A 14,215-nucleotide genomic window follows, 5' to 3' on the forward strand; every position below is an offset into this window, starting at 1 on the left:
TTTCATCATCAGTCGGGCGCTTCCCAAGTGATGTAGCGGCGAATTATGTTTGCTGATCCCAGTAAAGCGGCCTTTTGCAATTATTATTATTATTATTATTATTATTATTATTATTATTATTATTATTATTATTATTATTATTATTATTATTATTATGTTTGACAGGCTCCCCTTTGCTATTTTCAAGCAAAATACAGATATCTATATATTGGGTGTGCTTTCATTAATCTACCTTAAACAGGGAACTAAAATGCCCCAATTTTACCTTGCAGGGATAAAATTGTTGTTGTTACCTTTGCACAGAGATTTTTCTTCAGTACTGCAAGATCAATAAAATACGAGGGTCCTATAGGAAGAAAAAGAATGCAGAGTTATTCTAAAATAAATTGTCCTGAAAGGTGCCGATAGGGTTCTCTCTCACTCCTTGTTCACTCCGAAGTGAAATCGGAGCAATTGAAACAATGCTGGGAACGCTGCCACAAGTGGACTCAACTGTGGTTGTAAATTGAGAACCACTTGTATATGTGAGTGTATACATTCGTGAGTCCACAGATTTAATCTTATTTACTTGGTTAAATGGCGCCGCTTTGCAACTGCATACGTTACCCTCTGCCTATAATAATGGCAAAAGAAACTGGGGAAGGGGGGGAGACCCTTCTGTTTACACGCCCCCCCCCCCAAATCCCCCCCCCCCAGATTTCGTTTCCAGCGCCATCCTGACCTCGTTTGCCGAATGGATCCATTCAGTGTTTTCGTTCTTCCCCGATTTTACCCTCCCCCTCCCCCCGCCACCTACCCTTCCGCCCCGCTAGGCCCCTGTTCTCCCACCGGCCCTCTTTTCCAGGAACACCAAAACAGGTGTGCGGCTTCTTCTGTTCCTCCGGTATTGCTCATTTCCTGCCTCTCTAGGACTCCTCGCCTCTCCTATCCTTTCCAGCCGTTCTCCGTCGTCGTTCTCCGTTTTTGTCTCTCCGGCTGCAGATTTCTTCTTTCTCAGCTCTCCTTGCATTTGGACCGATCAGGATAGTTGGCGATCAAAGGTCTGAAAATTGTTTTTTTCTTTCCCCCTTTTAAAATTATTTAAGGGAATAACAGAGTTGGAAGGGATCTTGGATGTCTTCTAGTTCAACCCCCTTCTCAGACAAGGAAGCCCCCTATCCAGGTAGTCCTCGAGTTACGACCCCAATATTGAGATCAACCTTGATGCTGTTAAGTGAAATGTGTTTTAATGGGTTTCGTCCCGTTTTACAACTTTTCTCGCCGTGATTCTGAAGGAAAGCGTTCCATTTTGTGAAGTAAATAAATATGGTTGTTAAATGAATCTGGCTCCCCCAATGGCAAGTATTTTGAGCAGAGCCTGGTTACAAGTGGTCTGCCACAAGGGTCTGTTCTGGGTCCTATTCTTTTTAATATGTTTGTGAGTGACATAGGGGAAGGTTTGGTAGGGAAGGTTTGCTTATTTGGCGATGACTCTAAAGTGTGCAATAGGGTTGATACTCCTGGAGGTGTCTGTAATATGGCAAATGATTTAGCTTTACTAGATAAGTGGTCAAAGCAATGGAAACTGCAGTTTAATGTTTCCAAATGTAAAATAATGCATGGGCAAAAAGAATCTTCAATCTAAGTATTGTATTGGCAGTTCTGTGTTAGCAAAAACTGCAGAAAAAAGGATTTAGGGATAGTGATTTCTGACAGTCTCAAAATGGATGAACAGTGCAGTCAGGCGGTAGGGAAAGCAAGTAGAATGCTTGGATACAAAGCTAGAGGTATAACAAGCAGGAAGAGGGAGATTATGATCCCACTGCATAGAGCGCTGGAAAGACCACATTTAGAATACTGTGTTCAGTTCTGGATACCTCATCTACAAAAAGATATTGATAAAATTGAACGGGTCCAAAGATGGGCTACAAAAATGGTGGACAGTCTTAAGCACAAAACTTATCAGGAAAGACTTAATGAACTCAATCTGTCAAGTCTGGAGAACAGAAGAGAAAGGGGGGACATGATCGAAACATTTAAATATGTTAAAGGGTTAAATAAGGTTCAGGAGGGAAGTGTTTTTAATAGGAAAGTGAACCCAAGAACAAGGGGGCACGATCTGAGGTTAGTTGGAGGAAAGATCAGAAGCAATGTGAGAAAATATTTTACTGAAAGAGTAGTAGATGCTTGGAACAAACTTCCAGCAGACGTGGTTGGTAAATCCAAGGAACTGAATTTAAACATGCCTGAGATAAACATATCTCCATCCTAAGATAAAATACAGAAAATAGTATAAGGCCAGACTAGATGGACCATGAGGTCTTTATCTGTCGTCAATCTTCTATGTTTCTATATTGACTTTGCCGGTCAGGTCGTAAAATTTTCAGGATGCTGCGACCGTCATAAAATACAAGTTGTTTGCCAAGTGTTTGAATTTGGGATCTCATGACCATGAGGCTACTGCAAACATCATAAATAATGGATTTGGACTGTGCAGCCATGAGGACACCATAGCAGTCGTTAAGTATGACAAACGATCATCGTAAGTCACTTTTTTTTCAGTGCTGTCGCAATCTGGATCGGTCACTAAGTGAACTGTTGTAAGTCGAGGAGTACCTGTACACTTTCAGATGCATGGTTGTCCCATTTCTGGGACATTAGATACTACTCCCTGGTCGACGAATGTATTGTGAGAGTATTTTAATTGGTTCTTAGGTTTTTTAGATTATTAATTTTAATTAATTGGATTTAGGATGTTTATTGTTTCCTATATGTTGTAAGCCGCCCCGAGTCCTTGGAGAGGGGCGGCGTATAATTCCAATTAGTAAATAAATAATTTCATTGTCATGGGATTGGAAGGGACAAAATAAAAATGGTAAAGCTTTTGTAAAGACTTCCAAGTCTTCAAAACGCCTGGAAAGGTAATCGAATACCAGGTAGTCCTCAACTTATGACTCATGATTGAGCCCACAATTTCTTTTGCTGACTGAAATCTTTGTTCATTTTGCTGCGTTTTACAATCTGTCTTCCCTCTGTTGTTAAGTGAATTATTGCGGTTGCTAAACTCGTAAAACAGTTGTTCAGTGAATCTGGTTCCCTGATTCATTTTGCTCGCCAGAAGGATTTAAAAGGGTTTCACATGACTCCCGGACATTGCAACCATCATAAAATACGTATACTGTATGTCTTGAGTTTTTGATCACAGGGCAATGGGGAGACTGCAATGGCCGTAAGTATGAAAAACAGTCCTAAGCAGTAGAGGGTTCCTGCCAGTACAGCTAGTTGTGCACAGCTCTGTGGCTCTGGCGCACAAGCGCGAGTTCAATTAAAATTTTGCTTCCTGCACCTGTACAGGTAGCAAAATCTCACAGAGACGCACGTGTGGGCGTTTCGGTGAAGGGTTTTTTTTGCATACGCTACGCAGAAAACCTCACCAAAACATGCACGCATGTGCGTCCCCGTGCAAGATTTTGCTACCGGCACAGAATGCAGGAAGTAAAATTTCACTCGAATGTGCGCTCATGCGCCAGAGCTGCAGAGTTGTGCGCAATTAGCCGTACTGGCAGGAACCCACTACTTGTCCTAAGTCGCTTTTTTCATTGCAGTTGTAACTCCAAACCGTCACTAAATGAACCGTTGTAAACTGAGGACTAGTAACAGTGTTGTTCAGTGAATCAGGCTTCCCCGTTGACTTTGCTAGTGAGACTACAAAAGGGGGTCAACATGAACCCAGGATGTTGGGACCATGGTAAAATATAAAAGTTGGCTAGTGTCTGAATTTTGATCATGTGACCATGGGGGTTGTAAGGATGAAAAACGGTCCTAAGTGACTTCTTTCAGTGCCATTGTAATTTGAATGGTCGCTGAGCGAAGCATGGTACGTGGAGGGCTACCTGTAACGGGGTTGGAAGGGACCCTAGAGATCTTCTAGTCCAACCCCTACTCATGCAGGAAGCCCCACATCATTTCAGGCCAAGGGGGTGTCCAGTCTCCTTGAAAGCCTCAATTTTCTGGAAAAAAAACCCCTCAAAATAAACTTCCCGTGGCGAGTCGTTCCACTGATCCATTGTTCTCACTGTCAGGAAATCTCTTCCGAGTTACCGTTTCCATCCCTTGTTTTCTTGATAAAATATAAATGCAGTTAGAACGGTGGTTAAAAGAAAAACACCCACAGAAGTTGCTTTTGGATTTTTTTGGTCTTTTTTATTTTTAATTCGTTTGCTATTATTTTTACTTTAAATTTGATTATTATTCTTTTCACTTTGCCAAAACTTTGTCGCTTGATTGACAGGGACCCAAAAAGGGCGGGCAGATTTGCGAAAAATCTCACCTTGTCGTTTTGCAAATTTTCGCACAACGCCTTTTAACCCTTCGCCGCCATTGCAAATGAAAAGGAAGGCGAAGCTTTTTCCTCTCCGTTGCACGGAAAGGGGTGGGAAAAAGAAGCCCGCCCCCTTGTTTTCTTTCCAAAGCAGCCGTCGCGGGGTGCTGCGGTCCAGGATGATGGGAACTGTGATCTTTTGGGGGACAAAAAGCCTTCCACGCTGGCGCCACGCCAAAGGGTTGAAGCGAGTAAGTTCCGCTTCCTAGAGAGCCCCTTCCTGGAGGCGGAAATGGTAATGGGGTTCAACCGTTTCCGGCCCCCTCTTTCATCACAGGAGGGGAAAAGACCGTTGCGTTCGGCACGTGTGGCGTCGTTGGGGGCTACCCCGCGTGACGGTAGGTGGCCGAAGGGGGGGGCGGGGGGGGGGCCTCTGGAGACGATTCCGGTCGAAGAGCGAAGGATCGGTCCAAGCTGGGCTGGGCTAGTGGGAGGAGTAACAGCCGCCGCGAACCCTACTTGGGGTGGTATCATCTAGTGGTTATGGAGCCCGTCTCTCTCTCTCTCCCTCCCCCGTGCTCGGCGTTCAGTATCGCCTTCTGTGGCTGGGCTCTGCATTCCGGTAGCCCAAGAGTATAGGGATAGGGATATAGAACAGAAAATAGAATAGAGATAGGATGAGAATAGAAATAAATATAGAAAATAGAATAGGGATAGAATAGAATAGGAATAGAGATGAGGATAGGAATATAGAAGAAAAAATAAGAATAGAAATAGAGATAGAGAGGATAGAATGGACTGGAATGAGACTAGAATAGGAATAGGATGGAATAGAGATGAAATGGAATGGGAATAGGAATATAGAAAAGGAAATAGGATTAGAGATAGGATAGAATGGACTGCAGCAGCAATAGAAAATAGAATAGAAAGCATGGGGATAAAATAGAGAAAGGATAGAATGATTAGATTAGATTAGATTTATTGGATTTATATGCCGCCCCTAGAATATAGAATAGGGATAGAATAGGAATAGAATAGAGTAGGAATAGGAATATAGAAGAGGAAATAGAGATAGAAATAGGATAGAATGGGAATAAAAAATAGAATTGAAAGAATAGAGATAAAATAGAGACAGGATAGAATGAGGTGGAATAGGAATAGAATATAGGATAGACTAGGGATAGAATGGAATAGGAATAGGGATGGAATAGGAATGTAGAAGAGAAAATAGGATATGAATTGAAATAGAGATAGGATATAATGGACTGGATTAGGAGTAGAAAGTAGAATTGGGATAGGAATAAAAAAAAATACAGATGGAGTGGAATGGGAATGGGAATATAGAATAGGAACAGAACAGAGATGGTATAGAATGGAGTGGAATGGGAATATAAAATAGAATAGAAAGAATACATGTAAAATAGACATAGGATTTTTATTTTATTTATTTATTTTTATTTTATTTGTTTTGTCAAGTACGTATTGGTGGTATACAAAGATATAATATTTATATACATGATATTAGTAAAAGAAAGAGAAACATTAGGACAAGGGATGGAAGGCACTCTGGTGCACTTATGCATGCCCAGAGGATAGAATGGGATGGAATAGAATATAGAATAGAAAATAGGAGAGGAATAGGGATAGGAATTGAGAGAGGTAGGATGTGAATGTGAATACAGTGCAATATAAGTACTGAACTAGATAGAATTATAATGGAATTAAACGAAAAGGAGGACTCAGAATATTATGAAATTTGGAATGCATTTTACGACTGGCTTAAAATGAGAAAACAGAATAAAGCTGTAAATAATTTAGCAATAGGTACATGATTTTGTATATTTTATGTTAGCATAACTCTATTTACTAAGTAAAAATGATATATGTTGTTGGAAAAGATTATAGAAGTATGTGAATTATAGAAGTTACATAAGCATAAACTTGACGTGGATATCAATTGCTGTAAAATAACCCTAGAGGTTATTTAGTAGGTGTTAATATGTTAGAATAATGTCTTGTCCTGGTTTGTTTAGTTTTTGTATACGTTTTTTTAATGTTTTTCCTTTGTTGTAATTGTTTTTAAATGTAAATTCAATAACAGGAAGCAACACTGATTGACAGTCAATTTCACATGCTGTTGTGCAAATGGAATAGTTGTGCAAATGAAATATTCAGTTATAATATTTCATTCATTCAGATCTAGGATGTGTTATTTGAGTGTTCCCTTTATTTCTTTGAGCAGTATATTTTCTTTAAAAAAGGAATACGTGTAGAAAATAGGATAGAATAGAAATAGAGATGAAATGGAAGGAGAATAGGAATATAGAGGAGGAAATAGGATATGAAGAGAAATAGGGATAGGATAGAATGGGCTGAAATGGGAATAGAAAATAGAATCAGGATAGGAATACAATAAAAACTACTGATGGAATGGAATGGGAATGCGAATATAGAATAGGAACAGAATAGAGGGGATAGGATGAAGTGGAATTGGAATATAAAATAAAACAAGTATAGAATAGAATAGAGATAGGATAGAATGGGATGGAATAGGAATAGAATATAGAATAGAAAATAGGAGTGGGATAGGAATAGAGATGGGATGGGATTAAGAATAGAAAATGGAATAGGGATAGTATAGAAATAGAGATGGAATAGAATGGGAATAGATATATAGAATAGAAAATAGGATAGGAATAGAGATAGGAGGGAATGGAATGGGAATAGAAAATAGAATTGTGATAGAAACATAGAAACATAGAAGTCTGACGGCAGAAAAAGACCTCATGGTCCATCTAGTCTGCCCTTATACTATTTTCTGTATTTCATCTTAGGATGGACATGTGTTTATCCCAGGCATGTTTAAATTCAGTTACTGTGGATTTATCTACCACGTCTGCTGGAAGTTTGTTCCAAGGATCTACTACTCTTTCAGTAAAATAATATTTTCTCATGTTGCTTTTGATCTTTCCCCCAACTAACCTCAGATTGTGTCCCCTTGTTCTTGTGTTCACTTTCCTATTAAAAATACTTCCATCCTGGACCTTATTTAACCCTTTAACATATTTAAATGTTTCGATCATGTCCCCCCTTTTCCTTCTGTCCTCCAGACTATACAGATTGAGTTCATTAAGTCTTTCCTGATACGTTTTATGCTTAAGACCTTCCACTATTCTTGTAGCCCGTCTTTGGACCCGTTCAATTTTGTCAATATCTTTTTGTAGGTGAGGTCTCCAGAATTGAACACAGTATTCCAAATGTGGTCTCACCAGCATTCTATATAGCGGGATCATAATCTCCCTCTTCCTGCTTGTTATACCTCTAGCTATGCAGCCAAACATCCTAGAAATACAATAAAATGATAGAAATACAATAAAAATACAGGTGGAATGGAATGTTATGGGTAAAATGAGAACCCGGCTTGTGGGGGCAATAGGCTGGCTCTGTTAAAAAGTGCTATTGTTAACATGTTGTAAGCCACCCTGAGTCTAAGGAGAAGGGCGGCATAAAAATTAAATAAATAAATAAATAAATAAACAGGAATAGAATAGGGATTGGATAGAATGGGATGTAATAGAAAGAATAGAAACAGAAATAAAATAGAATGGAATAGGAACAGAATATAGAATAGAAAATAGGAGAGGGATGGAATCGTGTAGGTTATTCTCAATCGTCAAATGATATGGAATGCCTATCTTGACACTAAATTGATTAAACAAACACTCTGCTCTTGTAGAAATTATAGATACAGAAACATGATTTCTTGAGCAATGTTCAGAAGTTCTCTGCTTTTCTCAGACTTCCAGTTTATTTTTTATAACATGTTTCTTGTGTATACAAGTACAAAATATTAACTTTTACTGATTTGGTTACAATGAATAAATGGTTAATACAAAGCATATAATTTACAGAGAGATGTCAAGGTGTGAAGAGTATCTAATTAAGTTTTTTACCTTAGACAAACAGAAGAATTTTAATTAATTTATATAAACAGAAGCTGAGTAAATAGTCTTTTCATTAAGCTGAGTAAAAAAGTAGGTTGCTTAGTCAATATCAACCAGTCGGGCATTCCACATTTTTGGCAAATATTGACAATCAACCTACAGTTCTATTTAGAGTAAAGATCCCCAGCTCTTTCTATTGTTCTAGTTAAGAGTAAAGGTTAATACAGTTGTGTGTAATTGAGTACATACATTTGCTATAAGAATAAACTGCAACTGACTGAGAGGAAAGGACTTCGGAGAGGGGCGGCATACAAATCCAATTAAATCTAAATCTTCTTTGCTTGGAAAAGCTTTACTCAGAAATCATGTCTGTGTTTGTGATTACTACAGACTAGAAATAGAGTTGGAATGGAATAGGATGGGGATGGGATAGAATTATTTATTGGCCAAGGGTTATCGGACACACAAGGAATTTGTCTCCGGTGCTCAAGCTCACAGCGTATATATAAACAGCAAGTCATTGGTCATAAATCATAATTACAGTCATTAATTGTAAGTTACAAACAATTAGAGCAATAATCTTCCCAATCTAAGGCCTCCATTTTGAATGCTCCAAAACAAAGGGAAGCTGCATTTTGGGGGGGGGGGGGGGGATTTTTTTTGCTGCTTTTTATCTTTACCCCCATTTCAAGGGAGGGCGGTAGACGATGAAATAGGCACTTGAACTGGCTGGGATACACTGCAGAGACCCATGCAAATAAATTTAAATAAATATGCAAGTCCTTACTTGGGCGAGGCCAGAAAGCTTCCCAAAATTTCTTTTTAAGGGATCTGCCTTGGCTTGGAGTTTGTTTAGCAGTCTAAGGTTTCAAAGGCAAAAGTTTGTAGATGTGGCCGAGATGAGAAAGAAAATCAGGTTTTGATGGCAATCGAGGTGTTACAGAGAGCCATACAAATAAATTTAACAAATAAATTCAACAAATAAATACTTATGTCCTTCCTTGGGCTCTAGACTACAAAGTTTCTCGTTAGCGATCTGCATTTGCTTTGAGCTTGTTTTGCAGTGTGATGTTTCAGATGAACGTGGGTTTTTTGTAAATATGGCGGAGATGAGAAGGAAAAACAGGTTTTGATGGCAATCGGGGTGATTCAGAGGCCCATACAAATACATTTAACAAATAAATACACACATCTTTCCTTTGGCTAGGCCAGAAAACTTCCCAGCATTTCTCTTGCTAGGGATCTGCCTTGGTTTTGAATGTTTTGCAGTCTAGTATCTCTAATAAGATAAGATAACCTTTATTGCCACTTTTTTCCCCCCTGCAATCAGGCTGGCACACATTAAAAAATGAAATTCTGATGTCCGCTCTCAAAAGAAATATGTGTGTGTGTGCCCATACACATATATGCACATGCATGTACATATGAGCTCTCTGTGTCAGTGTATAAGAAATTATGAACTAGGATAGCCTTAGCAAGTCAGCCAATGGGAACTGTTTGGTGACTAAGAAACAGGATCTGTGGTGAGCCATGAGAAGACTGCTCGGAGCCTGGGCGTGGCTTAGCTTATCTGATCTGATATAAGAGTTTTGTCCCTGCGTCATACATTCTGTACTTATGTGCTGCTGGATTTTGAGTTCTGGTTGTTCTCATCCTGCCTTCTGCTGCATGGCCTTGTATACTTGCATCGTGCTTTATATTATTGCACATAATGACGTTTCTTCTATAAAGGAGTGTGAGTGTAATTATAAGCCGGGATATCCATAACAACAAGTCAGCCAATGGGAACTGTTTGGTGACTAAGAAACAGGATCTGTTGTGAGCCAGATGAGACTGCTTGGAGCCTGGGTGTGACTGGGTATATATACTGTATTTTTGTGGAGTGTAAGCTGCACCTCCCCACCCAAAAAGAGGGTGGGAATGTTGGTGCATCTTCTACACTATACATCCATTTTTGGCCTCCCGAAACCCCTCCCCCATATACAATTTTTGAGAAAAATTAGCCCCTTTTTTTGCAAAAACAGGGTGTGCAGATGGTTTGGGAGGCCTGCAGAATGCTCCTGGGGGCCAGAGAGGACAAAACCTTTTTTTTTCTTACCTCTTCAAAATCTTGGTGTCTCTTATACACTCGTGCGTCTTATAGTTCGAAAAATGTGGTTTATGTATATATGTTTTTCTCTCAAGTCACCTGGCATGCCCAAATATGGGAGGAAGCATACTGCTTCCTTTTGCCTTTCAGTCCCACTCCAGGAGCCATTCAGACACCAAATTTGTAAAGAACTGATTTTCCAATAATAATAATAATTAATAATAATTAATTAGATTTGTATGCTGCCCCTCTCCGGAGACTCGGAGCGGCTCCAAACTTGGAAAGAACTGATAAAGAAATAAAAGGAGACTAGTATATATCTATTTTGAGCTTTTTGGCTCTCATCAGCCAGCCATACCCTTCTAGGATTTGAACCTGGGCGGTTTTGCCTTGCTAGGCAGTGTTTTTATCCTCTAGGTACCAGGTAACTCGACAGAAAAACATGGAATCTTTCCCTGGCTCAGCTGATGAAAGGGAGCAGAGCCTGTGGCTTAGAGGGTTAAAGCACTGCCTAGCCAGGCAAAACAGCCCAGGTTCAAATCCTAGAACGGTATATGGCTGTTGTGGTTAGCTCTGGCCCAGCTCCTGCCCCAAGGACTGTGGATGTGGGGGAGACATCCACATGCTGCAGGCCTGTTTTGCCCCTGGTGGAATCTGCTGATGAAGGCTCCTCTGACCAAGAAGACATGAGTGACAGGGAGGAGGAGAGTGGGGCAGACAGCTCAGAAGGAGATCAATTATCTAGCTCCTCCTTGGATTCGGAACAAGAGTTAATGATACAGCCACGCATGCGGAGAGCGATGCATAGGCAACAACAACTGAGAGGCCACCTGTGGTTGGGTGGGGCTGTGGTAATTAGTGAGGCTGCTATAAATTACAGCCTGTGGGTTTGGCCATTGTGGAGGTTCATCTGATGTTTCGTGCCTACCTTGCTGACTTCGAACTTTGTGTGCTGATTTTCCCCCGCTTTGAAACTAAACCAGAGCAAAGTGTGTGTCACTTTGTGAAAGAAGAAGGACTGTGAATTGCCTCACAGCTGCAAGCTAAGTATCACAGAACTGATAAGGGACTTGTACAAATTACCAGTTTGTTTGGAGACGAGTGCTCTTTGCTATACCAAAAGAGGGCTTGGTTTAAGTGAATTTTCATTATAAAGAACATTGTTTTGAATTTGCAAACGTGTTTGTGTCTGAAATTTGTACCTGTGAATTTTTGGGAGGAGTCTACCAGAGAGCCCGACAGAACAATGGCTAGCTGACGAGAGCCAAAAAGCTCGAAATAGATATATACTAGTCTCCCTTTATTTCTTTATCAGTTCTTTGCAAGTTTGTAATATGAATGTGTGTGTGTGTATTTATTTATTTATTTATACGAGTCACCCTGGTATATCCAAATAAGGGAGGAACACACAGCTTCCTTTTTGCCCCTCAGCCCCACCAGGGGCCATATTCTAAGGCAGATAAACTTTTCATAGCTGACAACTATAATTTATAAGTGTAACATATTTTTGCTGATGATTTTCTCACCTCAGCTGGTCATAGAAACATAGAAGTCTGACGGCAGAAAAAGACCTCATGGTCCATCTAGTCTGCCCTTATACTATTTCCTGTATTTTATCTTACAATGGATATATGTTTATCCCAGGCATGTTTAAATTCAGTTACTGTGGATTTATTCACCACGCCTGCTGGAAGTTTGTTCCAAGGATCCACTACTCTTTCAGTAAAATAATATTTTCTCATGTTGCTTTTGATCTTTCCCCCAACTAACTTAAGATTGTGTCCCCTTGTTCTTGTGTTCACTTTCCTATTAAAAACACTTCCCTCCTGGACCTTGGATTTCAAGGACCAGGAGACAGATGTATACTGGCATCGCAGGCCAGTGTTCTTGCCATTTGAGTCTGAGAGTGAGAGTAAAGGGAAGTTGGAGCCTGGAGAACCACCAGAGACTATAGAACCCCCAATGATGGTATTGTTTGAATCAGAGGACAATGAGGAATTTGTGGATCAGGACCGACCCCCTGTTAGATGCAAGGGTCAGGAGGATGAGATCTAGGCATGAATATCTCTCTAGAAGGGGTTTTTTTGGCATTGAATAGATCTCTGGGACACTTGGCCATACCTTGCCAAGGGACAGGCTGATGAGAAAGCGGGTGTGGTGAACAACGTTTCAACAATGGCATTGGGAAATGGGCTTTATGCTTTCACAGATCTTCTCCTTGTCTGTTCCAAATTGTCTGAGCTCTACTGAACTGTAAATTTTGCCAGTCTGTCAGCAAACATTCCAAGAACTGTGATTAATGACCTTGGGCTCGGCAGCCTGCATCTCTGTTATCTCCACTTATTGCTGAAGGCTTCCAGCAGGAGATTCTTTTGTATTAACTCATTGCTTCCCTGGATTTGTGTCTAACTGTGATATTTTTTGAAATAATCATTGTTTGAAAAGAGGTATATCTCTGTGTGTGATTATATATATATAATATATATAAAATTCAGCAAAAGTATGTGATATATATATATATATATATCACATGTTTTTGCTGAATTTTTAAAATTAAGGGAGACTAGGATAGTACTATTTCGGCCTTGTTCTGGCCTCATTTGCTAGCCATACCCTTACTGGGATTTGATCCCAGGGCTTCTGCCTTGTAAGGCAGAGAATTAACCTCTAGGCCACCAGGTCTGATCCCTTCAGCTTTGTACCAGGGAGGGGCTATATTCTATATATCAGGGTAATCCAACAGGAAAAAAACCCATATATATGGTGCAGAGCTGAAGGGATTGGATACTGTAGCCTAGAGGATAATTCTCTGCCTTACAAGGCAAAGGTTGCAGGTTCAGGTCCCAGTGGGTATGGCTAGCTGATGAGGCCAAAATAAGGCGGAAATAGATCTATCATAGTCTCCCTTAATTTTCAAATTCAGCAAAAAAAACATGTTACATATGTATATATATAAATGAGCCGGGGTGGCGCAGCAGGTAGAGTGCTGTACTGCAGGCCACTGAAGCTGACTTGTAGATCTGAAGGTCAGCGGTTCAAATCTCATCACCGGCTCAAGGTTGACTCAGCCTTCCATCCTTCCGAGGTGGGTAAAATGACCTGGATTGTGGGGACAATAGCCTAGCTCTGTTAAAAAAGTGCTATTGCTAACATGTTGTAAGCCGCCCTGAGTCTAAGGAGAAGGGCGGCATAAAAATCGAATAAATAAATAAGTTTTTATATATTTATATATATATACACACACACACACACACACACACACACACACACACATACACACACACACACATATATATATATATATATATATATATATATATATATATATATATATATATGAGAGAAACTTAATGCTTCCTTTTGCCTTTTGGCCCAACCCAGGGCCATTTCCAAGTCAGTTAATTTTTTCATAGCCAACAAACTATATTCTGTATGTTACATATTTTTGCTGATCAATTTTGGCCTTTTTGTGGCCTCATCAGTTAGCCATACCCTCACTGGGATTTGATCCTGAAGCCTCTGCCCTGTAAGGCTGAGAATTAACTTCTAGGCCGCAGGATCTTACAAGGCAGACATATCTGTTTTCGTAGATTTTCACAGGTATAGGTATTTAGGCCTTGGCATATTCAGGTTTCTTCCCGTGTAAGGTTCAGAGAATCCTGGCGACATTTCAACGAGGTCCCACTCGTTATCTTCAGGCTGGTGCTTTCGGCTTTGTGCTCGGGTGAACAAAGTGTGATCTGAGCTGCTGTCCCTCTATAAATACTGGTGGGTGGGTGTGGTGTGTTGGCTCAGCTGCTGCAAGCCTGTTGGTTGGCTGTGTTGAAACTTCCTGATTATTTGCTGGGGTAACACCTTGAGTAATTGATGCAGTTGATGTAT

General features: G+C 40.2%; 2 protein-coding genes across 6 annotated transcripts in view; one reads left to right on the forward strand and one right to left on the reverse strand.

Moving 5' to 3' along the window:
* LOC139155710 (zinc finger protein 436-like) overlaps positions 1-876 on the reverse strand; it is a 6,264-nt gene extending 5,388 nt beyond the window's left edge. The window contains exons 1-2 of one of the 3 annotated variants that reach the window (XM_070730968.1): positions 797-876; positions 294-346 (exon numbers count right to left, since the gene is read on the reverse strand). The gene's annotated coding sequence lies outside the window, so the exon portion shown is untranslated. Of the gene's footprint in view, positions 1-265; positions 347-721 lie in introns of all 3 variants that reach the window. The other 2 variants (XM_070730967.1, XM_070730969.1) reach the window with 2 other exon arrangements.
* Positions 877-927: 51 nt separating this feature from the next.
* LOC139155709 (zinc finger protein with KRAB and SCAN domains 3-like) overlaps positions 928-14,215 on the forward strand; it is a 36,855-nt gene continuing 23,567 nt past the window's right edge. The window contains exon 1 of one of the 3 annotated variants that reach the window (XM_070730966.1): positions 928-1,040. Coding sequence is in view for 1 of the 3 variants with exons in the window: in XM_070730963.1 (XP_070587064.1) it covers positions 4,366-4,551 (186 nt within the window). In the remaining 2 variants the exon portion in view is untranslated. Of the gene's footprint in view, positions 1,041-4,267; positions 4,699-14,215 lie in introns of those variants that run through there. The other 2 variants (XM_070730963.1, XM_070730964.1) reach the window with 2 other exon arrangements.

Source organism: Erythrolamprus reginae, unplaced genomic scaffold (genome assembly GCF_031021105.1).
Source record: "Erythrolamprus reginae isolate rEryReg1 unplaced genomic scaffold, rEryReg1.hap1 H_49, whole genome shotgun sequence".
Classification (NCBI taxonomy): domain Eukaryota; kingdom Metazoa; phylum Chordata; class Lepidosauria; order Squamata; family Dipsadidae; genus Erythrolamprus; species Erythrolamprus reginae.